General features: G+C 39.8%; 2 protein-coding genes across 8 annotated transcripts in view; one reads left to right on the top strand and one right to left on the bottom strand.

Moving 5' to 3' along the window:
• Window positions 1–8223, bottom strand: part of GSAP (gamma-secretase activating protein) — a 49075-nt gene extending 40852 nt beyond the window's left edge. For 2 of the 4 annotated variants that reach the window (XM_050708136.1, XM_050708137.1), the window contains exons 1-3: window positions 8021–8214; window positions 4801–4874; window positions 667–723 (exon numbers count right to left, since the gene is read on the bottom strand). In XM_050708136.1, coding sequence (XP_050564093.1) covers window positions 667–723; window positions 4801–4874; window positions 8021–8105 — 216 coding nt within the window. In that variant the 5' untranslated portion in view covers window positions 8106–8214. Of the gene's footprint in view, window positions 1–666; window positions 724–4800; window positions 4875–8020 lie in introns of all 4 variants that reach the window. The other 2 variants (XM_035549553.2, XM_035549554.2) reach the window with 2 other exon arrangements.
• Window positions 8224–8588: 365 nt separating this feature from the next.
• The window catches only part of PTPN12 (protein tyrosine phosphatase non-receptor type 12), a 113175-nt gene continuing 94103 nt past the window's right edge, over window positions 8589–27660 (top strand). The window contains exons 1-3 of one of the 4 annotated variants that reach the window (XM_050708140.1): window positions 8589–8764; window positions 8911–9003; window positions 9769–9933. The gene's annotated coding sequence lies outside the window, so the exon portion shown is untranslated. Of the gene's footprint in view, window positions 8765–8865; window positions 9004–9205; window positions 9308–9768; window positions 9934–27660 lie in introns of those variants that run through there. The other 3 variants (XM_050708139.1, XM_050708138.1, XM_050708141.1) reach the window with 3 other exon arrangements.

Here is a 27660-nt window from a genome sequence, read left to right as displayed (position 1 = left end):
ATAAATTATTATTTTTAACTACATAAAGAAAACCATTTAATTACTCCTCCTTAGGAAAACACCACTGAGCAGTTCACCTTTTTATTTCTAGATCAAATCCTTCTTAAGTCAGAAGAACTTCAAGCCTCAATTGTACCACTTCTCCTTTCTCTCATTTGTTTGTTTCTTAGTGGTTCTTTTGAGCTGTAGTTGCCACGAGAGCTGTACAGCAAACCTTTACATCATTTTTAAATTTTACCCATTTCATACTGTTTTGGGACACCTGCAGAGACTCGTTATCACGGCTCAAACCACTGAACTGTGCTGTGTTCAGTTTTAGCTTTTTTTCTCACAAATGGCAGCACCAGACAGACCGAGGAGGCACACTTGGCAATACAGAACGAAAAATCATTTACTTTTAAGGGCACATGCTCCATTTCAGAGGGAGTCTTGAATTGGTTGTTTAGAAATCAAGACTCCAGACATGACACTCTACTACACCCAAGTCATTTACATGTTCTGTAATCTTACTGCTGCTGAGCATTATGTGAGTACCTTCCATTTCTCTCCTCCGTTTCAAACAAACATTTAAGTGCTTATGGAGATGACATACTGTGTTGCAAGGCATCAAAATCTAAAGTGCTATAGCATTATCCTCACCAGGTAGAAGCACCGTATTGTTCTCACCTCATTTTCCTTAGTCTGAAGGTCGTACAGTCCAATATGGGTATCTCTCTGATTTCCCTATAGATGAAAACAAATTAACACTGAATGTGCACACAAATTTAAACACATGTTTTTGTTTGTTCGTTTGTTTTCCTACCCTTCTCTCCTCTTTTCCCCCCCTTTCCTTGGCACACACCTTCATACACTTCCCTGTCCTGTAATACAGGCAGTTAATTATCTAATTCCAAGAAAGAGAGGCAAGAATTAGAACAATGTGGTGTTTTGTTTTTTTTTTCCCCTTTCAGAATTAACACACGTGACAAAGCTGAAACATAGCCAATCCACTGCCCACTAGCTGTGCCGTACGCCACTTGCCTCTCTTACTTCAGTTCTAAACTTGTTTTAGTTACACAGCAAGGAAGAGATCTCACTGCAGGAATGAAAGGAGACACTATGCTGGCCCCAAGAAGATTTAAGGCTGGTATTCCGAATCTCACTGACTTGGGTCATCACACCAAAACACAGCACAAAGCATCAAACATCACCAAACACAGCTTCCAGGGAACTGGCTGCAAGCTGGAAAAAGGATTTCAGCTCTACCTTACGAAACAATTATTTAAAGGCTAAATAGGTTTCACAAGCTCAAATGACACCATGCTTATTGATAACAACATGTAATATTTGGGACACTCCTAAGACTATACAGATCAAAACTTACTTTCTGGTACTCTTTAATATGCTCTAAACTTTCAAACTCTGTTTCAACTTAAAAAAAATAATAATTTTGCCTCGCAGCATATATTGTTTTTCAAATCAAGCTGAAATCCATTAACGCAATATACTCTAGGTATATGCACTAAATTGCTAACTGTTGGAATTAAATCCAGCCGCATAGTTTGTACTCAAACAATGAAGATCATTGTTTTTAATTACAGCTTGAGGGGTGGGGGGAAAGGGTAGAAATCTATGGTTATTTACAGAGTTATGGCATCTTGCTTTGTGAAATTAAAACAAAAGCCTGAGTATTCTCTTCCTCAAGGGTCTATTTCTAAGTATTTCATTACTGTTGTGGCAGTGACAAAATTCTTTTGACTTCTAGTTTAAACAAGGGAAACAAAATGCCTTTATGTTAAGGCACGGGCTTCAGGCCTACTAGCTTAAGGTTAAGCAAGGGATTTCACAAATAGCCGTTCTTTCCAAATGTGTCAAACTCCAACATCCTCTGTACTTACTACTGAAAAATACATTTTACAAGACTGGTAGCAGGGCTACATCAGCGTCCGGTCCAGTGCAGCAGCTAATACACTTGCTTTCGGGTTTCCTGCAAAGATTCTTGTTCCAGCTTTGCAAGGTAGAAGCACTGGCACTGGCACTCATCTCTGTTATAAACATCTTCCTTTATGCCAACTTTCAATGTCACGAAAGACAGACGCTTTCAAATCTCCAGTACTATGCAATACTCTAAAACATACTTGAAAATAAAGCTCATTCTCTACCCTCCCGATTTCAGGGGAAAGGCATTTGGTCTTCTAATTGTGAAGAGACATTTAGAAATACCATTCTACTCTTGAAAAAAAGAAATTAGTCCTAAAATTTCAGTCCTGCATTAAGATATCGCTGTCCCAAGGTGTTTTTGCAGCTGATGCAGACATAACTAATTTACATCTAAGTTGGTACCAACAATTTCAGCCGACAAGCAGAATTTGTATTGATCATACAATGATTTGGGTTGGAAGGGACCTTAAAGATCATCTCATGGCATCAACCCCCTGCCATGGGCAGGGACACCTCCCACCAGCCCAGGCTGCCCAAAGCCCCATCCAGCCTGGCCTTGAACACCTCCAGGGATGGGGCAGCCACAGCTTCTCTGGGCAGCCTGTTCCACTGTGTCACCATCCTTAGAGTAAAGAATTTCTTCCTTATATCTAATCTAACTATACCTTTTTTTGGGTTTAAAGCCATTCCCTCTTTGTCCTATCCCTACAACCCCTGACAAAGAGTCCCTCCCCAGCTTTCCTGCATGCCCCCTTTAGGCACTGGAAGGCCGCTGTAAGGTCTCCCCAGAGCCTTCTCTTCTCCAGGCTGAACAACCCCAACTCCCTCAGCCTGTCGTTGTAGGAGAGGTGCTCCAGCCCTCTGAGCGTCCTCATGGCCCTCCTCTGGGCTCATTCTAGTAAGTCACTGTTCTTCTTGTCCCCACAAGAACAGAAAAGAAAGGGGCAGGAAAGAAATGTGTACCACACACTACGAACAACTTCCACTGGCAGAAGCATCACATATTTAATGCAACACCACCTTAAGACACATTTGTTCTTTGTGAAAACACTCCAGGAAGTATCTTCCAGTTTGCCCATAGCAAGTGTGAAAAAACCAACCAATGAACCACACTTACAGTAAAGCAAACCAAGTATGTCAGCAATCTTCCCAATACAGAAAGAACCCAGATGTTGGTTCTTCCTCCTGCAGGCTGACTCATTCAAGAAGAAAAAGATCAGACTATTTTATAATGGTAAGAGAACAGGAAAGTAAGGGGCAGCAGCACCTCCTTCAGGCTAGCATAACAGAGGTGAAAACTACAGCAGAGCTGTGACTTCACTACCTCTAGTTCTCAGCCTCTGTCACCCAGCCATTCCTACCACACAGGCTGCAGAGGTCACTTTATTCCCTGAATCAGGAAAGAGAAACAACAATGAACATTTCTGGTGTTGGCTTTACCTCCAGGTTCAGGGTTAGGTGTTTGAATCCTCCTTCAAGTCATTGGCCAATTCATTCACTAGAGCCTGGCAAATATTTGTCCACCTTCTCCAACTCACACACCTCCTCCCAAGACAGAGGCTACAGGCAGCCATTTCTCTAAATTCCCGTTTTGACCAGATCTGCACTGACTGTAACGGCATCTTAGACATCCAGTATGCAAGCAGACACCTACATTTAGATGTGTAAACCTTGAGCTAAATCTCACCCCCTTCTGCCAGCTGCAAGAGCTGGAACACCACACGAGGCAGCCAGACTCTGCTGTCAAAAGCCCAAGAAAGAAAGGAGTTACTCCAAGCTCAGTGTGATATTCCATAGGTGCTGGAAAGCGGCGACATCACACATACATAAATCTCCTTTAAAGAGCTAGATGGATTGCCTTTATTGAATCTTTAGAGATTTGAGCAATATTTAAAAAACTGACACTTCGCTGAGCGCTGTTTTTATGACTCCTGTTGCCTTACAGTCTCCCCTCCCCACGCTGGTACTAAAGGAAACATCCACCCACAGCTGAAGTGCACTATACCTTGCTGAAGGCCTCACCTCTTCCCTTAACCCTAGTGAAGCTGGAAGAGTTTTAGCGTTGTTGAGCCAGAGGGGAATGCAAGACAGCCCTATCCTACTGCAATCTGCTGTCTCCAGTCGTACTTCCCAAGAACCAAGACCCTCCAAAATCCAGCTGGGTTTACAGATTTCTCTGAGCTGCACAGAAAAGAACCACAGCTTGTCCCCTCAACAGGAAGCCTTCCCAAACTATTTAGAAAAGCCCCGGAACTACAAGAATTTCAATCTAAAAGCAATATATATGCCATGAGAGCAGAATCCTGTATTAAAAAATGATAGTGCTAGGTACTTCAAAACATCAAATAAACTAAGATTACTTCCTAATACTTGCAATGAAGTGCTACAGATGTATCTTAAAGTAACAAAAAAGAAAAATAGAAGCAGAGTTAGTGTTACATTTATGGCATCTTAACATACTTACTGGTAGGAGTAAATGTTTAACTGCAGCAGTGCACCTGAATTTAAAGTCAGACCTTCCTAAGAAACTCTCAGGGTGAAAGAATGTGCTTCTTATGAACAGTTTATCTGTTAAAGAAACGTTTTTTCATGCAGGGTGAGATTCTGGCCCCAAGAAATCAACAGCAAAAACCCTATGACCTGATCGGGTCAGTCAGTACTTTACTCTCTGTTTCATCACTCTTAACCTTTGTCTGAGGTAGAGATGGGTATTTTCCCATTGTCCAAACCTCCAAGTAATCAGTCAAGTTTTCATGTTTTAACACCCCCCCGCCCCTCCCCCCCCCCAAAAAAAAAAACATGCAAAGATTCAAGTAAATGTAGGCACACATATAGTGATATTCTCAGGAATATTTTCATTAAGCTCCAAGAGAGATTTACCTTCCAGGTATAAATAATTTTTCCATTTCTTTCAACATTTACAACGTAGAGTGCTGATGAATTCTCAGAAGTATCTGAAATAAGTATCAAAAGGCACAAGATTTTCACTTGAGTTAGTTTACCATACATATGCACAATTTAAGCAAAGGTATAAAGTACGTTTTTACATATAAATACTTATTTGTACATGCCAAAATTACCACCTTCTGTAAAGACAGACAGAATATTTCTTAGACTATGATTTAAATCTCATAAACTTCAAAACAAAATAGGTAAGGTTTCAAAGCACACAGAAAATAATTACGTTTCTAAATTCCTACCTCCTCATTACAATTGTGATTCTAAATTGCCACAATCTTTTCTGATGAACACAGAATGTGATTACTCAGTGGTTTACACTCCCAGAAAACAAAAATTGCATTTATCCCTTATACACATGATTCAAACGGTTAAGTTGTGCTCCAACCCTCAGAACACTACAGGGAGACAGAACTAAGCATGAGAAAAAGCGCCACTTGTCCCAGCCGCCCCCTCAGCCTCCCAAAGGAATACCTGGAAATAAACCACATCTTCAGAGATTAGTTCTACAGCAACAAGACCCACAAGATCAAACAAAACATATATGCAACATATTTACAGCTACAAGGGAATTAAGCAACGCAGGACAGGAAAACATTGGGGAGGAGGAGGAAAATATACTCCACGTTCCAGAAACGCATCTTTTCCTGATTCTGCGTTCTGTTTTCTAATCACTGCAGGCACTAAACATTTATTGATCCCAGATTGAACTTTCATTAGAAGAATGAATTTTGTTCTTAATAAGCTTGAGAGCTGCATGATTGGCCCCAGTTTTAAGATACAGGTAGCCTGTAGCTCGGTAAGCATGAACAAGAACTCTCCACAACTCCTGGCAAGCATTTAGGCAAGTTCAACGCTACTTACTTCACAGTTATCACTCTGTCTGGATGGGAGTAAGCAGCATGAAACTTAGTTTCACGAGTCTGATACTACAAATTAGCTTGTACAGCTTGTGGTGACAAGAAAAAAAGTGTTTAGAAATATCAGAGGCAAATAATTTTGTTGTGGGAGGACAAAAAAAAATCCTTACATGCATAAAACACACCACTTTCTCCTGGTTTCAGATCACTCAAAGTACACAACAATACCACTATGCTAAGGTTAGCCAGTGACAACTGAGAAAGTCTCAGCTAACCACACATTCCACTCTTCTTTTAGCAGAAACTTCCCAGAATTTAGCAACCACCACAAACTTTTCAAGATTACAACATCCTCTACGCAAATCACACCTCTCTCACAGAATACTTTCTCAGAATAAAATTTAGCTAGAGAAGTCTAGAGAAATCTCTGTGCCAATGAATTTCTTGATTTTCCAACAGAGAGATCTTAAAGATGTTGAAAAATTTGTGTTTTGGAAACAAATTTAACGTCACTGTACATTGTCGGTGGGAATACGTAGCCAAAGAAGAAGTTGCAACCATCCCTGCCCTTGGGAAATCCTGCAGTAAAACTCTGCGTGCAGAATTAACACTTCTTCCTCATCTCCACAGCTTAGACTAGCAGATGAAGGGCTAAAAAAAAAAAAAAAAAAAAACCACCAACCCAACCTGCCTGCCCAGCAAACAACTCTTATCAACATACTCAGGAGAACGCAGTTTGATTTCCTGAAGGCCATTATATGCAGCTCATACAAAAATAAATGGAAGAGAGAACAAGGCTGGTTCTCTTCACTTACCACTCCCCTCCCTTGATCATAGCTACTCCCAGGTCCCAAGCCATTAGAAATTCTCACACACTACCAAGGGCTTTCAAATAAAGGGCAGTAAATAAAATAATATATAAGTACAGCATCTGAAGTTACTGACACAAAAGCATCTGGACTCCTAAAAATTACTTGCTTTCTGTGAATAGATATTTTTCTGATGTTTAAATTAATCTTTACAAATTCCCACCTCTCACCTGCACGTTCCTAAAAAGTGAGCATTGCACTAGGGGAGGGAAAAAGTCTGTATACAGAGAAGTTAAAACGCAATACAGAGAAGTTAGTACTGGATCAGATACGCCTTCCAATCTAAATTCTGATTCTGTATTATCAGGCTCATTTACTGAACAAAAAGCTTGCATTACATTTTAGAAAGCTTGAAATGATTGTCCCTTCCCCAAACACAAGTCAGCACCCTTCTGATATCTTTATGACATGGATGCATAGATGAATTGATTATGTTACAAGATTTTCAGAATTTTACCTCAAAACCCTTCAGGGGATAGCACACTGACCATTTTTCAGTAAACTGTCTTGTATACATGAAATAACTTTTAACAGATTTCATCAGACACACCCTGGGAATTAACTTTGTTTTTATAAAGCCAAAACAAAAAAAAAGATGATAGTTTCTGATTTACAACAAAGAAGCTCCAAAGAAGTATTTGATAACAGCCCCTTAACATGTGAAGCAGGTTAGTTAATTAAAATCAACCAAAGGACTTGAGGTTTTGAGTTCACGACATGGCGCATCAACCACCATCTATTTCTATTGAAGTAATTGTTGTTATGGGGTTTAAATTCTCTCTTTTTCCATCAGTTTTTGAAAAACAGCACTGAACTGACTTCCCTGCAGATGAATGAGAACAAACACAAGTGAAAAACCACAGGGCCAAGAACGCAGTGGGGTCATTCTTGTTTTTTTTTCCAACCACCACTACACCAAGCGCTCGCTAATTTCACTACTGCTCTATGGCGTGACACCCAACACTACCTAACTTTAATCAGCACTCCTTCACCACGCAGACGAAAGTGTTGCTTTTTATTATTTATTTTTGGCTGGGGGGTTTAGAGACTCCTGTGTGGCTGTGGAGACTCCTCAGAAAGGGTAGTAGGGTGGGAGAGGCGGACGTACTAACGAATCTTTTTTTGAGAAAAAGAAAAAACGTGAGGAAGAAGAAATCAGTTGTGAGGTGCAGAAGAGCTCTGGGGATGTGAAAAGCGCCCTGAAGCCCCCAAATTTGTCGCCCCCCCGGCTGCACGTACCCGCGGGCGGAGCCCCCCACAGCGAGGCTGGGCTCGCCCTGCCCTGCCCTGCCCTGCCCCGGCCTGGGGCAGCCCAACGTCGCCGCCATTACCCGCGGCGGGGAGGGAAGGGGGGAAGGAAGGAGGGAAGGGAAAGGCCGGGGCTCTCCTCGCCGCCCCCCGCCGCGGCGTTACCTAGAGCCGCAGCCCAACCCCGCTCGGCCAGCCAGGGCCCCACATCCCTCTGCAGGTCGAACTCGGCCGCCAGGTGAAGGAACATGGCGGCAGCGGCGGCGCCTCCTCACGCCGCCATCGGGCGGCCCTGTTCCCCCCCTTGCTCTGGCCTTGCCGCTGCCCGCTTCGCCCAGGCGGCTTCTTGCTGGGCGGCCGCCACCATGGGCCTGCCCCTCGGAGCAGCTCGGAGCGCATTGGGCCCGGCTGGTGTCGCTCAGCCGCCGGCCCGCCTCGCTCCGGCCCCCTCCGCGCTGCGGGGCACGGCGGGGAGAGGAGCTTCGGAGCCTGATGCACAGCAGCTCCCGTGTGGGTGCGGGTTCAGGTGGACCAGCAGGCTGTCGTTTGTCTGTCGGAGCTGTGGAGCTGGAGGAAATGCTCCTCCCGAGGTGTATCTCTGCTGTTTGTAAGCTTGGCTGACTCAGCGCCTTGAGGAATTGCCTGTGTAGTCAAAGTGTCAAAGCGAAGTCAGCTGGTTAAAAGGCCTTGGTCATCGGTTGCCAGTCTCACATTCGGCTTAGAAGTGTTAGACGTCTTCCATTAGCAGTCCCTGTTTTCCTAGGTTGCACATTGCAGTTGTTCGTCAGTCAGGCTGAGTCTCTACAAACAGCATTTGCAGCCCAGCTCGGACCTCAGGATGTCCTCTCAGCCCAGGCCTGGCCTGATCCAGCTGTTCATCCACCTTGAAATCGTGAAATAGCAAAGGAGGTAAAGCTTACCGTGAACTTAAGGACTTTTTTTTTTTTTTTTTTTAAGCGTTTGAAAATACTTGCAGTGCTGATAAGATGCTGCTTTGTGGCTATCTATAGCATGCCTGTAATTACCATTTCCCTTCTGATGCCATCTGATGTCAGCAGCTAAAAGTGGCAGAAGAGTGGATGGGCTGTAATAGCGCACACCAAACTACCGTACTGCAAGTACAGAACAGCTTGAACCAGTTCTAAGAGGTAATCCAGTACCAAGTTTTTTCCTTCCTTGCTAAGCTTTGGAGCTATATAAAGGCCAGATCAGAATCTGGTACAACTGCAAAGTCCAGTTGAGAGGCAAGTTGACAATCAGCTGCAAAGCAAAAGTGCTTTCTCTCAAATTCTCTTGGCTACTTTTACAAGTTTATCGTAACTTTCATAATCATCATTTTTCTTAGAGCTCATTGGATCAAGTGATTGTGCAAAAATCTGGAATATTTATTTCAGAGACAGAGGCAGAAAACAGAGATAAGATCCCAAATGGATGCATTTTCTAAGAGATGAGGTAGGGATAATTCATGATTATGAGTATTTGGAGTTGACTCAAAACGATTTGGAGTTGATTCAAAAAGAGAAGCAAGCAAAGGAGGGAAGCCAAGCCAAAGAAATGCCTGATTCTCTAACTATGTGCAAAAAGGGAAATTTTCACATGGAGAAAATCTCCTGTGCCCAGAGCTACAGAGTTCAGTTAAGGCTAGGATGAGGCCAACTGGCAGAATTTTACATTGTCCTACCATAAAGCAAAAAATGTGGAGGTGTGTGCCTATAACAGTAGGCTCTCCAAATGCAAAGCAAAAAGAAAGAAAATCAAATACAGCTGCCCAGTCTGATGGTCCTTCGTTGAAAGAAGGAAAAAAAAAAAACCTGTCACAGTTCTCTTGTTTCAAAATCAACTGTGTCACTTAGTACAGTTTTTGAAAGACAGCCCACATAGCTGATGGATGAATTATTCTCTAATGTTTACAGACAGAATCATATGATGATGCTGTTCTTCTAAGAAGAATATCTTGTGCAATATGTGAAAGGCCTTTCAGTAGGAGTTAACCAGAGTAACTGCTGGCTCTGCCATGGAACTTAAGCTGGTCAACGCAATTAAAGGAAAATGAAAATGTTCTCATATGATGTAAGCTGGTGAGTAGCTATACAGACTAGTGGGTGTGGAGGAGATCTGTTCAGTTTTGGCATGTGCATAGCATCTCTGATATTTGTCCCTGAAACCAAGGCAAGAGAAGCTCTCTCAGAAGTTTCCCTGTCTTTTCAGTGAGAAGGAGGAGGAAGTGGTAGCTTGACGGATGAAAAGATTTGAGAAACAGGAAAGGATGAGGTGATACATGACTGTCAGGGTTCAGAGACACAGAAACATAAGAAAAGCAACCAAGTAGAGCTGGGGAAGACATTACCAACAGGAGCTGAAGGAATTGATAGGAGCACAGAGCCAGAACAGAAGGGACAGGAAATCTGGAAAGACAAGACAGAGGTTTATAACCTGTGTAGAAATGAAGTCAGACAGTCTTCACAGAACTGAAGTTGGGATTCCTGAGCTGTTCTGTTGTCCAGCAAATTATTTAAAATCCACTGTTCTCCAGTGGCTTATCCATATAAAAAGATATTACCTCTGCCAGTTGTTTTGTTTCCAGTGGTAGAGGTATGTGACTCTTAAATGTCCAACACTGCTGATGACTCTTGGAAAGTGCTTGGGAATTTCATTTTGATTCCATTAAGTAATTAGCTGTGCTTTTTGTTCTTCCTCAAAAAAAAAATACAGAAACTTATATGAAAAAAATTGATAATAAAACCATTTTTGGTTCATATAACAGTCTCATTTGTTATATCTTCTTTCAGTTCTAAAATCTGATCCACCCTATGAACAAAATAAAAGTGAAATATTAAGGAACAAGAATTGCATACTACAAGATGAATGATATTTCAAAGACAGCTATCTAGTATGAACAGTGTATTTGGCAATTTCTTACTTCTGAGAGCTTAACTTTGTCATTGTAATTTACAGTCATGACGTACATTAGGAATACCTATATCTACATTTAGTTCCTGAAAATATATTTAATAAATAACAATTTTTTTGCCTGCCTGCGTGTTTGTCTAATACAGATAATACTAGAAATATTTCCAATCAAATAAATGAGCTTTACAGTAAATGCAGAAAGTGATGCAATTTCTGAATTAACTTTTACAGTCAGATTTTTTTAAACTATCATAAGAAAGATTATAAAATGTTGACTACTGGTGTCAGCATTAACCTTAAAGTGAAACTCAGAGTGCCTATTTTATTAACATGTACAAGTTACCCCATCTTTCAAGAAACAACAGACAATAGCAGATTTGGGGTTTCACAGTCTGACACATAAGGTGCGGCAGAGCAAACAAACTGTCCTGCTTGAGAATTTGCAATGACACAAAGGAAACTTAATCTGCTCCTGCTCTTTCTCCTCAAGATATTCACTAAGTGTTTGCTACAGCAGCTGTCACCTGAATAGTGCCAAATACTTCTAACTGGGATGGTGTTTCTTCTTTCTCTTCCTGTGTTCCTATTGTTATCTGCTGTTTTTATTTTCTCACTTCCACCTTTAATGTTCAATGCAAATACCCATTTCCTTCACAACTGCAAAAAAATATTTCACAGATTTAGATCTCATTCTATAAAACTCACGATTCCCTGAACTGGCAGTCTGGCTCTACATGCTATAGGCCATGTCTGCAGAACCAAATATCCAGGCTGAATTCCTAGAAGCACAACACATTCCTCAGAAACCACAAAACTGACTCATTCGGCATACTTCAAGTAATAGTGCAGTTTAAAATACCACCTCAATCTACAAACAGAAAATTAAAAGCTTGATGAAAAAGTCTTAAACATCTAAAAAAAAAACACAAAACAAAAAAACACCTTACATTTACTTCAGCAGGTTTTGAATTAAGACAGAGGTCCTGATGTAGTCTTGAAAAAAAAAAAAAGAAAAACCAGCATACTCATCTGTGCCAAGTGAAATTAGTGTTATAAGCCATTTCTGATTTTTGCTTCCTTTTTGCTTACATCATGAAATCAAATCATGAATTTCACTTTCTATTTATATTTTGTTTCCCTTTCTGATGATCATAGTTTAGGTTTGAGACTAAAGCTGTGTGTAGGCACAGGAGCCAACCCTGATGCAGCAACTTGCAGTATAGGGATGTGAAAATAAAGCTCTTAGAAAAAATTGACTGATTAAATTTTTCTACCTTTTTTATTTTAAATCAGGAATCTGTTCCTATCTTATTAATGGGAGGATCTCCCTGGAATTTTTAGCTGAAGTGGATCTTGAACAGAATCAGGATTAATAAGTCTACCACCAGCAAGGGATGGCGGCCCTACTGATCATATTGTAACCAACATCAGGATATTCTGCCACTGACAAAAGTTGTTGTGCTAATTGCATATGTGCCTATCTTTATCCTACAAAAAGTTAATGTGGCAGGAATTACAAAATCATAACTGTAAGCAAGTGTGAGGTTGCAGTGGCATTGACTGCCAACTTGGCATTAACCCATGCAACATAGTTTTTGGCTCTTGACAGAATAAAGATTCGTTCATGCCTATCATGGTGAGAAGAGAAGAAAAAAACCATATATAAAGTCATAAATCACTGATGTGTTCCACATCAGAAAATTATACTTAAGACTTCTTATCTTAGTGGGAACCACCAGAACGTATATCTCAAATAATTATTTAAACTTGTGACAGCCTGGCAAACAGCTCATAACTGCTTTTGAAAGCGCTGCTTACCAAGAACAACCTCTTTTCCCACCACTCTAGCAACAGAGGATTTATTGTGATCTTGTCTAGACAGTTGTTTCCTTGAAGAATGTTTTCAACCAGTTGAACACAGAAAATATAAATAAGTTGCTTTCCTGATGGAGGTGGTCAATGTGTTTATTAAACACAAATAAGATGCAATTAGAAATCAGAATTTTTATAGTAAAAATAAAGGCCATAATTCAATGGTGGTATAGTAAAATATCTTTATTTCAGTGTGAGAATCACATCTTATTCAGTATCTTTAATCACAGAATATCAACATAAATCGGAGTAGTTTCTCTGAAGTCAGTCAGCATCCAATACAGACCCAATGCTTCATGGACATGTCTTTTCTATGCTTTGTTTAATAATTAATCATAGGATATAGTCTTTTAACTACTAATGAAAAAAAGATCTGTCTTGCTGTTCATGCTCATATTGAGCAGTACCTTATTCTTTAAATAGTTTCATTGAAGTCAATAACACTCTCAAGCCAATAACATCTTTCAAGTTGAGGAGACTTCAAAAACAATTAAGGTATTCCTCAAAGTGAGGGAGGGAAACAGACCAGGGCCAAACGCAATCTGTGGCTGTATCCCAAGTGGCCTTTTTGTTTCCGCCAGTTCTCTCTTCGTGGCCCAGGCTCTAAGGCTCCTTTGTTCTTTTCACAGAATAACCCCTACTAGCTCTGATGAAAGCTCTATGAACACACATGGTCTCAACAGCTGTTGAAGGAACTCTTTGCTCTGTGTTTATTCTTCCAGCTACAGCCTCATTAGGACTAGTCAGTAGTGTTTTGAAACTTGCTCTTTTTTCCTTTGTGATCTTTCAGTTTTGACTTCATTTTGTATTGTAAGAGAACACTGTCAATACTCTGCAACAGATTCACTACTGTTTAAGGAACAGATATAATAATGCATTTATCAGCAGATCAATTCCAATTCATTTTTAGATGTGCTTTCATTTTCAGTGTTATTTAAAACAAATATATATATATTTAATACAAATGCATTCTTTCAAAATGCAAGGCTACAGCGTGGTACAGTGGAGACTACAGCCAGAGACAGCACAGGATGAATGCATCAGTTGAATTTCATCTTACTGAGCTTCAACAGTCTCAAAAACAGGGTTCTAGTATGACTTCTTTGTCTAGCCTCCTGCTAGTTAATGAAAAAATATAAGAACCCCAGAGGGCAATGGAAAGGTTGGACGTGGTGCTTAGGGACATGGTTTAGCAGGTGACATTGGTAGTAGGGTGATGATTGGACCAGATGATCTTGAAGGTCTTTTCCAACCTTAATGATTCTATGATACAGCCTAGGTTTGGCACTTATTTTAAGGCTCATTTTACAAGTCCAACCCAATTGTGGTTGCTGGGCCCCGTCTCCCCTCCCATCTGCAGTCATGCCTACCAGCAATGTGCAGCTGGAGGCCTGGAGGAAAGCGGGACTGTCCCTTCCAGTGTCTGCCTGCAATTAGATCTCATGTAGCATGCTATGAGAAGAGGCCCTGAGGGTGTGGTTTGATGAGCAGCTGGTCTAACAACTCTTGACCGTTGAGAGGATGGTGTCAGACTTCCCCTAGCTTGATTTTTTTCTCCTACCCTCATCCCCAGGTCATCCCATCTCCATGTTTGCCAGCTCTGCTGTACGTATGACACCTGTGATCCAGCTCTACTCATGAACCCACATAAAATCTATTGACTTTTTTTAAAATGATTTTATTTTCTGCCAGGTGATTAAGGTGTCTCAGGTCACAGAAGGTTTTTACACGTGCCAGAGCCATTGCAAAAGGAAGTAGTGGTAACGTGGTGCTGGCAGCAGGAAGGGGAACAGAACTGAAGACCTCCCTGTATTGGCAGCAGGGAGGTGTTAGACCTGCACGGCTCATTCAGAGCCTTTGCTGTAGTCTGACAAACATTTTCCTCTAGCTCTCAGGTTGAACAAAACAGTCATTTTTCCCCAGCATTGCTTTTCTCCATTGCCCAGCCACCACAGGCATAGTTTCCAGACCAGAGAAGTGATCCCACTGAAAAACAACCCTGAGGAGAGAAAGCAGGTGTTAGGAGGGACTGGTTTCAGTAAAATCACCTACCCACCAAGTTTACTGAACCCTTACACCCACAATAATGAGGATACTGTACAGAGGTGGGAACAAACCACTCATGGTGGGCAAAGGCCCTTGGAGACCCTGCTCTTCCCGGTTTTGGGGGGCAGTTAGGCCTGCTTCAGCTTCTGCTGGCCTGAGTGTGGGGTTACTTGTCTGTGGGGGCACCTGCTTCTCTCCACTTACAGTAAGAGGAGTCTTATATCAGCTCTGAGCTGATATAAGTCAGGTGTGAAAATCCCATTCTTAGAGTCATTTGCCTGATTTCCTGTTTCCGCTGGAATCCACAGAAGCCACTAGTTTTTAATACCTTATTTGTATGTTGTAACAACATTTCCTTTGATAAAGTACAACACTCTAAATACATTCAAATTATTCTCTCAAAATCTGAATACATTTCCCTGGCACGTCCTAAAAATATCTCTTATTTATTGTACACATTAGTTCCAAACAAATGTCACATTAATAAACGGAGAGAGTTTGGGAGGTGTACTTCGTTAGTCACCCAGTAGTTTTTTTTTTCCAAAATACTTTCAGAATTCAATCTGACTCCTTTTGACAATGAACTATTTATAGGATCTATAAGGGCCTTATCCTCCAGCCCTGACTCAGCCAAAACTCACCACTGACCTTGACCTCCTGCAGTCTATTCTTATAGCCTTGCTCATGTGAGGAGCTTTTATTCACTGACCTGACTTGGGGAGTGTATTCTCATCAGTATGATGTTGCAGGCTTTATGCCAGCTCAGTTGGACTTGGTATAAATGTCACAGAATCGAGTCCTAAGGATGCATATATTGTTTTTACAATATTACAAACACAAAGGCAAGGGAAAAATATGCAGCTTGGTTGTGCTTCCAGTGCCACAATAAACTGAGTGCACTTATATTAGGTTTTTACATCTATAAGTGAAATCATTTAATTCTCCTTATTTTGGGAGAGAGTTCATTTATTTTCAGAAGAAAGCCATCACCAAGTTTCTGAATCATAAGAATTATTACTAAAGAAAGTAGTTGTTTTTTTTTCTCAACAAGACATAATTGTTTTTAAGTTGAATGTTGTTGCAGTGTTAGGTGATTACACTAGCTCAATATGACAATAACGAACTGTGTTATTTGATGTCATAGTTATGTCAATATTTCCACCCATTGGGAAGAGACAAATCTTCTGGAGAATTAGAAAATTAATTTAAATTATGAACATTCATAACAGCCTATGATTATAACTGTTTTAAAATGCTGTGCAGTCATGAATTAGCCAGTCAATCACAAATAACATTGTTGAACATTTCTGTCATACTGGGTTAGCTCAGTGATCTAGCTACATTGGTATCATAGACATGGATACTATTAGGTGTTAAAGGAGAAGATGCAAAAAATCCTTAATATACAGAAATAAAACCTCTTGATCTATAACTACTGTTGTTGTCCCTAACAACTTTTTTTTTTGTTGTTTTTCTGATGCAGGTCAATACCTTTTTTGAAGCAAATTTTTTGTCATTAGTGGAGCTGGGTAGCAAGGTGAATCTGTATCAAAAATACTTTCATCAGTCTACTATCTTTCAGTTTGTTTGAATGACTCTTCAATTTATAAAGATGCTAAATAGATAAAGTTGATGTGTCCTCTTTCCAAAATATATTAATATTATGTTACATACCTTTTTCATTTCCTTATTTTCTCCTCCCCTAAGTACCTAAAGTAAGTCCCTAAGGGGAGACTCCCCTTTACTTAAAGTAAGTCCCCTAAGTACCTAACTAAGTTTAGGGGACTTACTAACTAACTAAACTGAGTACCTCCCCTAAACTAGGTAGTAGCATTTCATTATACTGTAGTTGCCTTCCTCTATGTACTTGATCACTATAATAGCAATGCACCTTCTTTGAGGTTGTCTTGGAGATCATGTAGAAGGTGCTTACAGGGCATATATAGCTTAGCATCCTTCCCCCTCTTGTTTCTTTTTCTAGCTTCTTCACACACGGAGTGTAATTGTCAAACTCAATTTTACAAAAAAGTCTTGCAGGCGCATACATGTTTCCTTTTTTTTGAAGGTCCACTAACAATAAGGACATGGTCAGAAAGGACCACGTCAGCTATTTTGGAAGCTGAACTTCAGCTTTTTTCTCTTCCAAGAGCAGGCCACGGCCAAGGTGGAAAGCAGCCCATGTCTGCCCCCATTACTGGGATCAGAGGAGAAGGCTCCCTTACTGTACCCCACCCAAGACAGTTCTTGTCAGCCAATATTTAGCAAGTTTGATACTCTCAAGCAGTATCTACAAGGGTGCTTGCTTACTTATCAGTTGTATGAAGGCTCCATGGAAATAAACACTAATTTTAGAACTGGATTAGCTCTTCCACTCGTTCCAGCTCACTTATGTAGTCCTCAGGTGTAATAGCAAACACCATTGAGTCCAATGTCCTAGAAGAAGCAGTTTTCATGCCTTGTCATTTCCTTTCTTTTTTTTTCTTTTCTTTTTTTCTTTTTTTATTTTTTTAGCTTCTTTCCCTTCATTTCAGGATGCTGCTGCTATAGATGTCTGTGCCAAGTTCCCTGCAAGCACAGACTGGCCAGCCTCCTCTCTCATCTTTTCTCCTGTACTCCACTCCTTGTTCTTTCAGAAGCAGTCAATCCCGACAGTGTCAGGGAAAGCTGCAAGAAGCCCTGCAGTTGTCAACTAAAGATATTCTGCACTTGCTGTAGAAGTTAGGTTTCATCCTGATCTCTAAATAGTCAGAGACAGATTTATGGCTCAAAGTTGAACACTTAATGTTGCAAGGTATTCAGACTAATTAGCACTCTGTATCTTCGTGTAATCCATAAAAATGTTTAATTCCTTTTTAAATTTTGGCCTCAGTGATCTTTTTTATCCACAGTCTAATTAGTGAGTACATGTGAAGTAAGAAAGAAGTAAGAAAGAGAATTATTTAAGAAACTACCATCATTTAATTTCTTTGAATTAAATTCAAACTCCTGCCCTATTTTTCCTATGGTACTTTTTAGTCTTCCGTGTTCTTTTATTTTCTAAGTTAAACACAATTAATCTTTTCAATTTGTCTTCTGACAAGATGCTTTCATGCTCTGGATCATTCTTATAGCCTTTCCTGGACAACTTCTGAAGAAAGACTTTGAAAAACTTTCTTTAAAAAAACAGAAATAAGGTATAGGCATGTGTTTTTCCATTTCATCATCACTCTCAGATGATAAGGAGCATGGTTTTCCTTCAGATAGGCAGAGCTGTTTGTCCTATCGTGCCATGGGTAGGCCTTTTATAAGTCTGTCATTAGACAGTGTCAACCACCTGACCTTGTCATAAAGACTTTCATTGTATCCTAGAAACCCTTTTTAGTGTTAATTTTGTAGACACATACACATGCTGCACTACAGACTGGTGATACTATTAGACAATTAGGCAATTTAAATGAGAAAGATTGTATGTTAAGTCATGAACGTTTTCATTCTTAAAGTGCATTTGGATGTATCCTGCTGGTTTCCGATTTAAAATTTATCAGTTTATATTAACATCTATGTTATTTACTCTGTATTCCTCCTGGTGTTGCCTTAATTTTATTTCAAATAAAAGTGATTTCAGCCAATGTTCTCTTCTGGAAAAAAGGCTAAACGGGGGTGATTATTTGTGTTGCATAAAACCTCAGATTAACTGTGTTAGGTTAGATCAAAGGTCCATCTATCCAGCATCTTGCCTCTTGACATTGACCAGTCTGAGATGCTAAGAGAAAGCATATACAAAAACATAAAAGGTTATGTTTTCTTCTGTTGTAACTCTTTCAGATTAGAAAAAATGTGGATCAAAACAATCTGGAAGTTATTGATTCTTTTAGCATCCAGAAAATCCTGTGACAGTTAGTTTCATGGTGGGGTAAATGGGAAAAAGTACATCTGTGTTTTCAATTCTCCTGCCTCATGATTCTGCTTGCTGTACTCTAGTTTTTACTTTAAGAAAAATAGAGCATAGTCGCACTCTAATCAGGATTTTATATGTATTTATCATGTTTACCTTCCCTATCATCTTTCTTTTAAAGCAAGGAGTCTGTTTAATGTCTCCATAGAAAACTTATCCTCTACCTCATATCATCCTTATTATGCCTCTCTATGCTTTTCTATGACTGCATATTATATAGAGTCTTTATTCTTTGTAATTGTTTTTTATTTTGCTGGGAGGCTCATGGATCCATAATTTGTATCTTTAATATTGTAATAAGATTCCCTGTAATTTGTCTTATGGCACTACTTATTTGCTTGTCAAATTCTTTCTTCGCTTTTCTAATTTTCATTTTCTCCTTTACTTTCCATAAGTATCTCCTATGAAGGCATGTAAACGAGTGGCTTGCTTTTCACAGGCACAAAACCCATCTAAGGTTAATTATCAATTGCAGATCACATGTTGCTTTTGTGCTGCAGTTCCTGTGTTTGTCAGGAACTGACAGGAACTGAAAGGTAGCACTTGTCTAGGACAGCAGACTGGTGGGGACAGCAAAATCTCTAGAGAAGCAGACTGCACTTGGTGCCCTCCACACTAAAGGCTTCAGAATATCAAGAGAACTGTTTTACTCGGCCCCAGTAGGAAGGTCCATAGCTTCAGTACTTGCCAAGCCCATTTTCCTACCTGTTTGTTGCACAGGAGGAAGAGTGGTAACACAAACCTGCCGTGCCTGGTGCTGGCACACAACCAGTAGGTTCTTGGTGTGGGGAGCAAGAAGCTTGCTTAGCTTTTTTGCTCTCAGCTTTTCAAGGACCTCAGCTGAGATGCTCTGGTCTGCTTCCTGCACTGAGCCTAAAGAGATTAGCTACTGAGTTTTGTCTCCCATATTGTGCAGAGCGAATGCTTCTGCACTATTTTATTTGAAGGACTCCATGAATAATAGCCTCAAGGGATGTTCCCAGGCTGGAAAAAAAATTACAACAGAAAAAGTAAATACACCTTTTAAAAAAGCAGTTTGAATTATTTAGGAGCTAAAAGCACCAAAGAGTGCCTTAATTCTAATTAGCTGATTGTTGGGTGACTTCACTCTGAAGTAAGGTTACAGTTGTTAGGGTACCATAAAGACATATTGCTATTTTAATTCAGTAGTAGTAGTAGTAGTAGTAGTAGTAGTAGTAGTAGTAGCATTTCTCCTGTATCTAACCTGAAATCTGAATGTTCTGGGCTTCAAAAAACTTTTTTTTTTTTTTTGTAATTACCTGATATTTTATTTTATTCTATACTTTAAGTACTGGTACTTGCTCTCAACATTAACTACATATTTTCAGTTTATATGTCAGTGGCATCACTGGCATTCCTTCTTCCAAAAAATCAAGCAATGATAGTTTAAAAAAGAAAAATTATATTTTTTCAAAAACCACCTACCAATATTAGTCTCCTTTTCTAAAAATCTTTTCTATTTTTGGCTCTCAATGTTAAGGTCAGCTTCATAGGTCATTTTAAATATCAGTACCTCTCAGTTTGCCTGAACTAAAACCAGTGAAGTCAGTGGAAAGTAATACAGCCTGCTGCTGGTCTGCTGTTTGTCATTTCTGGAAAGGTTTGAAGTTGTTTGATGTATGGAAAGTTTGCAAAGGAGTAACCGTTCTTAAAATCAAGCTGGAGCTAGAAAATTTGTTGTTTTCTGCACAGAACAACCTGATGAAGTCACTACAGAGGGCGGGCTGCATCCTGCAGAGCCACGCCGCCAGCCCACGGATCAGGCTGGGCTCACGCAACCAAGAGATGATCTAAAGAGCAGAGTTTGTAGCTCTCAAATGAGTAAGAAGCTGATAATCATGGGTATTGCATTTCAGACTTTTATTCTGTGTCATTTTATCTAGAGAAGGGATCCCCAGGGCATCACGTTCCCCAGGCCACAGAGATCCTTCCAGTGCTTTGTTCTAGATGGGAGGTCTGGAACACCAGCGCTTCTCCAGAAGCATCCCTGAGATTTAAGGGGATGAGTGTGAGGAGGAAGGCTTTATCTTCTCCGGTGGAGACTACAAAGGAAATTTTAAAAACGTAGCCAACTTTGATGAAAACATCCAAGCAGTTGAGAATTACCTAAGAAACTAAACTTCTGAAACCGTTTAGTCAATGGAGGAGGAAAGGAAAGAGTTGTTCCCTCACAGGGGCTTTTTAACCACTTGTCCTATAACACAAGGCCATGCAAGCAGTGTGTGTGAATAATGAACTAGCAAAACAATTACAACCATGTGTGGGGCCTGCTGCTGAACTGAATTGGGCTCAGTAGTCTGCTGGGGGAATGGTGTTGCAAAGGTGGAGGAAATCTCACTCTTCCTGGTTCATTGGGATTGGACTAGATGGGGGTATAAATGGTGCTGAAGCAGAAAAACATAGGAACTACTACTGGGCCTGAGAGATAAAACTGCAAATTTTAGCACAAATGTGCATGTGTAAGACATGTATCATTTTTGCTTAAAACAGGGTATTTTCGAACAGTAAGAGGTAGATATATTAGGATCTGCAAATACCACAGTATCTTCTATTTTTATTTGTCTAACAGTGAAGACAAAGTCATAGCAACGTATCTTATTGGTCTCAGGCTGTCTCAGATGCTATTAACCCACAAGTATGTATAGTCGAACCTACAAGGAGTTATATTTTACAGCATGCATTTTAAATACCATAATCAGATCTTTGGGTAGATTTTCACCTTTCCCAACCCATCTAGAATACGAGATAAATGCAAAGTGAATTAGAGGCAAGTATTAAAGTCTTGGAAGTAGTCAATGAACGAGTCAGCAATGTGCCCTTGTGGCCATGAAGGCCAACGGTGTCCTGGGGCGCATTTGGAAGAGCACTGCCAGCAGGCCAAGGGAGGTGATCCTCCCGCTCTGCTCAGCCCTGGTGAGGCCTCACCTGGAGTACTGTGTCCAGTTCTGGGCTCCCCAGTACAAGAAGGACATGGAGCTGTTGGAGTGAGTCCGGAGGAGGGCTACGAAATGATCAGGGGACTGGAGCACCTGTAAGGATGTCAGATGAGGAGAGCCTGAGAGAGGTGGGCCTGTTTAGCTCAGAGAAGAGAAGGCTGAGGGGAGATCTAATTAATGTGTATAAATAACTGAAGGGAGGGTGTTGAGAGGACGGGGACAGACTTTTCAGTGGTGCCCAGCGACAAGACAAGAGGTAATGGGCACAAACAGAAACACAGGAAGTTCCAGCTGAGTATGAGAAAGCACTTTACTGTGGGGGTGACAGAGCACTGGCACAGGCTGCCCAGAGAGGTTGCGGAGTCTCCTTCTCTGGAGGTATTCAAAACCTGCCTGGATGCTATCCTGTGTCTTGGTGACCCTGCTTGGCAGGGGGGTTGGACTAGATGATCTCCAGAGGTCCCTTCCAACCTCAACCATTCTGTGATTCTTTGAAATAGAACTAATGAATATAAAAGCTGGGAAAAAAAATGATGTGCAACAAAAATAAATTAACATGATTAGTGTAGCATCTTTAAACATTTTTAATTGAAACAATGCAAAAATTAAAGTCACTTAAGGCTTGTCTTCAGGCCATGCTGACTGGAAAATGTTTCAGCTTCAATAAACCACTGTTTGGTTTAGTCTAAAACTGGTAAGACGTGAAAAACTTCAACAAAACCTCATTTAAATATAGTAATGTCCAATTTCGGTAGTGTAACATGTATAAACAAGATGTCCATCAATTTAGTTGGCAATTTTGAAAGATTTCCACTAAATAGTCTGCAATCCTCTGAAGCATTTGAGAACCACAAATACTATGCACTTATTTTGTCTGCTATTTAGAGAATAAATGTAGCTTACTTTCTGCTTTTTTTTTAATGCTAGTTTTTTTTATTCCTGCTTCAGTGTGGTTGGTGCAGCTAACTTTTGCTGAGAGCTCAGCTAGAGTCTTTCATGCTCTTGGCTACTGTTTGTGCCTTTGACATGTGCTGGGGATTTACTGGTGTGAAACTGGAATGTAATTTGGTTTTGGTGTGAACCAGAATTTTACGTAATGTTTGTAATTTTTTGCATTCCATTTGCATATTTTCAGACTATACTTACGTGGAAAGTATGGGTGCACGTTTAAAAATCAGCTGTTAGCTCTCCAGAGTCTAGCTAGACAGGCAATTTTATGGGTGGGAATAAAATCAGGATTTAAGGGGAACATTCGTGAAGTTTATCTGCTGCTTTTTGTTGTTGTCATTTCCTCTAAATTAGAATAGCTGAGCATTTTCAAATGTGTCATTCCAGCTCTCAGTTTCTAATTTTACAACATAAAGTGGTCAAGACTGTATTCAACTCAAGAGTTTGGAGTTTTACAGGTGGTCATAATTTGTACCATGAAAAATACATGTGAAAGCTAAAGCTGCAAATTTGCAAAAGCTGAAGAAATCAAAAGTTAGGTTTATACACATCAAAGGAGTAGCACCACTGGGGCTGAGCTGTGGCTAGTCAAAAGGCTTTGACCTGTCTAAAGGGGTGATAAGACAAAATGGCTGCAAAAAGGCAGCTGTTTTCAGTTTTGTTCATTTAGACCATTTATTTACCGGAACCGTAGGCAGTTAGCCATAAGGGTGGACAAAACAGGAATGTATTGTTCAAATGTTTATACAATCAAACAAAACAAGCAGAAACCCTTCAGCTGTTCTGTCCCACTTTGTAAAACTGCCCTCAAGTTCTGCAAAGACAGGGTGGTGTGAAATATGTTGAATTTATAATAAAATGTTCCCAGAGAAAATTCTGAGGGCATAAGCCACATTTCTGAAAATTGCAATGACTCAAATGACCTCTTGTTCTGACAACTGCAATTTTAAGCCTCCACTGCTCAGATCTGTAATCAAGATAGGGGGAAAAAGAAACAGTGATGTGGGTAAAACAGACAGGACTGGATTGCATCAGAATTTGGTATTTGTTTTCTTGGCTGACCCAATATAATATGCAACTTGGAGATAAAGGTTGGGAAGAAAACTGTAAGGGCATTTCCTTTCTCTTAAGTTTATTCACTTGTATAATTGTTTCAAGTTAGTCATTTATTTCCAGGATCATTTGCACTGCACCAATCTACAGACTGTTCTACTCCTGAGGAATCACAGCACAGAAAAGCTGGGTGGGATTTCAAGGGTCAGTGGTCCCCAACCCACCCCCCCCGCCCCCGCATGCTGAGCTGTCCTAGACCACCTTCGATAAAAGTATACCCAACTGTTGTTAAAATTTGCAGGTTCTTAAAGACTTTCTCATCTATAGCTGTCTGAGCTAGCCTGTTTTGGTGCTTAACAACCCTTTAGGCTAGAATTAGTTTGCTAATGTCTATACTAAATCTCCCATCCTATAAATTAAGCCAGTTATTTCATGTTTTTTCTTCTGTGGCCATGAATAAGAATTAACCATCTGTTCTTCATTTAAGGAGAGGTTGTTTCATTAAAAATATACATATATTCGCAGTTATTTAAATACATATTTTATATGATGAAATGCAATAATAGTGGTAGGATGAGGATTTTCTGTATTGGACCCAGCTAGTCGTCTGTACAAGCATTGCTTTGGGGTAAGAGAAGCCCTCCCTCCTGTAGGATGGACATATCCTGTATCTTCGTGTGCTGGTGTAGCAATGAGCAACTTCAGTGACATTGTGCCCTGCTCTGAAGTTTCACACTAGTAGCAAAGACCTAGGGTGTAGGCAAATATCTGTGTTCAGTGAGTTTGTCTCAGGTGTCAGTTTTATCCCACACAGTAGCCGCTTACACAAGACTAACCTCAAAATGAGAGCCTGCCATTGCTTAAAACTATGGGGTCCTGTAAGACCACAGCAATGGCTTTGCAGATCAGGACAGAATTTGATTCAAGGTTTTAACCTCTTTAAAATATTTGTGAGGGCTAAAAGCTGTGTTATCATGTCAAGCTGGAGAAACTGAGCTCTGCTGAGTTAATCCTAAGTAACACCACTGCCTGCAAAAATGAGTTTGACAAGAAATATGAAATGCTGTGTAAATGGTAGATATTAATGTTCTATTGATTCTTCTACATGATGTGGATATTTTGTGGTGGTGGCAAAAAGTATTTACCCCAGCACCCAAGATCTTGTCTCAACGCAAGCTACAAACAGTGGCTCTGCCCAGTGGCCATAGCCATGATGCCCTTTGTTGTGGGGACCTGGTACAGGTGTTCAGGAGAGGAAGAGCTCAAGAGCAGCTCAGCAGAAGTAAAGTTTGTATATTTCTGCCTTCCTTTACATCCTCTGACAGTAACACCTTTACACCACTTCAGTAGCAGTACCTTATACGTGTTTAAATGGTGGCCTTGACCACCGTATACATCCTTCCCCGGTATTACCTGAGACGTGACTAGAGCAGGCACAAAGGGCAGACTTGCAAATTCTTTGTTCTCTTAGCCTTTCCGCAGCTCCAGACCTCCCTGATGAGATGTAACATTGTATTCCTGAACATGAACTGATGATGGTACCTTCCTAAAGGGACCTAGACAATCTTATTCATCGCTTTCATACAGTTTCACACAAATTGAAGTATTCTGTTTAAAATTCAATGGGATTTTTCCAGAAAATTCAAAGTAAGTGCATATTTCCATGTGGGTTGGAAAAACAGAAACAAAACAAAAATGTAAATAACTCCACATCTTGCAGTCAGTACTGTAATGGAAAACCCAGGCACTCTGTTTCCCAGTAAAATTTCTCAGTGCTAATTTTCCTGCAAACAAATTACTGCTTAGAGTACTAATGTGTCTTTTGCTATGACCTGTGAGACATGTTCTACTGTTTTACAATGTTCTTTTGTAGGTGCGATAGCAAACTATTCCATACATAAGATTACATTTCCAAAATGGAAACTTTTTTTTTGCTTTATGTGCCATTGTTCTTGCAATTTGAATTACATACAAAAATTAGGATGAAATTTTGTATTGTAAATTGGCTTTTAATGCACAAATTATACTGCATACATGAAAGTTTGAAGTCTAAACATTGGGAAAATAGGCACATAAGAAGCATTTTTTGAATGAACTAATAGAGAGTTATGTGGAATAGGCAAAATATGTAAGGGTAGATAAAATGTCAGCCTTGACATTTTTGTCACTGCTCATTTAGATTTTTCAAACATGAAATGAGGTTCAATAAAATGCCAGGTCAGCTTTTCTTTTCTTTACTCTGAAGCAGCATTTTTAATACTTAAACAACGTTTGTAATAGTTAAGCTTAGACATTTACTATGTAGGGAAAAATTGGTCATCTGTAGTCCTACCTTTAAACTGTAACTTTCAATAAAAGCTTTCCAGAGTAAAGACTTTGAGATTTGTTTCTCCCAAAACATGACATAGGATTCATGGAAAAAATTCTTACTGCTTGGAATGAGCTTTGCTTCTCAAAACAAACAAATTATGGGATGGTATAGTTTTATTCTGTGCCTACTGCAGTAAGTAGGAAATCTGACATTAACAGACCAGAATCAACTGTGTAGTGAGTATTATAGCCAGTAATAAGCATTTTCTGCAGCACAATCTTGATTGCAAATATTTCTTTCCATCAAACACACAGTCACCTAACAATCTAAATGAATTAGAGCTCTTTGGAGTTCAAAAAAAAACCTCAAATATCGGCTTTGAATTAGTTCCAAGCAGCCTCCAAGCCTATCTCTACAGTTAAACTTTGCTTTGGAGCTCTGCAAATGCATTGTATTAATTTTTTATTAAAATTCTCTTAAGTCATTGTGCATACAATACAAAAGATGAAAAGATGTTTAATAAACAGATGTCTGGATGATAATCAAATATTAATAATCTTGCCTACATTTGTAATCAATAGAAGATAGAGAAATGAAGCTTTGCAGGTGTGGTCACAGAAAGGCCATTGAGTAGAAAGCCCATATGAATAGATTGGTAGAAACTATACAATATAATACAAAAAAAAAAATCAACACATAGTTAAGATGTGTTGGAGAAAAATCAACAAAACCTCTGTAGATGATAGGGTGTTTCACAAGGCTATTAGAGACCTTGCTTGTCAGACAAGCAATAGTTGTCCAGTGTTGTCATAGTATATTTCTGTTTTCCAAATTTTAAAGCTGAGACTCCTCACCAAGCCTTTGAAAGAAACAGAGGTACCATACAATAAAAGAGAAAGTTCTCGTCAGGGTTCTTGACTTTCTGATGAAGGATGTTATGAGCAGTCTTTGAAAGTATCTCTACGTAAATGGATACTGCTTGATAAACTAGTCATAAACACTCTCACACAGATCATGATGCTAAAGACTGAAAATAGTGAAGAATTATTCAAGATAGTTAAAGCTAAAGATGACAGCTGAAACTGCAAATATTGAGCAGCTAGGATAGCTTCTATATGAAGAAAGACAAAAAAGGTTTGGACTCACCAGCTTACAAAAAAAAAAAAGTTTAAGGGATTTGAGAAAGAGCTCTAAGCTTGTGAATGCAGTGGAGGCTTGTCATCATTTTCTGTGATTCAGGGAATGAAATCAAATGAAATCCAATCAGGCTACAGATTTAAAATGAACAAAAGGATGTACTTTTCCACATAACATAATTACATTGTGAAACTCAATAGCACAGGATGTTTTGGACATGAAATATATAGTGTCAAGAACAGAAGCTGGCAAGTTCACAGATATTGTTTCATAACTGTAGCACAGGAGGGTCAATATATGGACTAATGCAGGATCTCCTTCAGCTGCTAAGTGCCAGTGCCTGTGAAGGACCACACAATGGATGTGTCACCTCCTGCATTCATTCCTGTAGCATCCACTTTTGGCCACTTCTACAGAGAGATTATAAGGGACATGGGCACAAACAGACTGTGATCTGACCAACTGTGGCTGTTCCTACAAAAAAATGTAATATTTTATTCATTGAAATTCTAGGAATAAATACAATTAAATTAAATATATCTGCTGAAATTCAGTCTTTGATCTCTTTGTACACAAAATACCAGTACAAAAAATAAAGAGGCATAAAAATAGGCAAATTGTTAATGTTAGGGATTTT

Source organism: Cygnus atratus, chromosome 1 (assembly GCF_013377495.2).
Source record: "Cygnus atratus isolate AKBS03 ecotype Queensland, Australia chromosome 1, CAtr_DNAZoo_HiC_assembly, whole genome shotgun sequence".
In the NCBI taxonomy this organism is placed as follows: Eukaryota; Metazoa; Chordata; class Aves; order Anseriformes; family Anatidae; genus Cygnus; species Cygnus atratus.
This window is presented reverse-complemented; position numbering and strand designations above follow the sequence as displayed.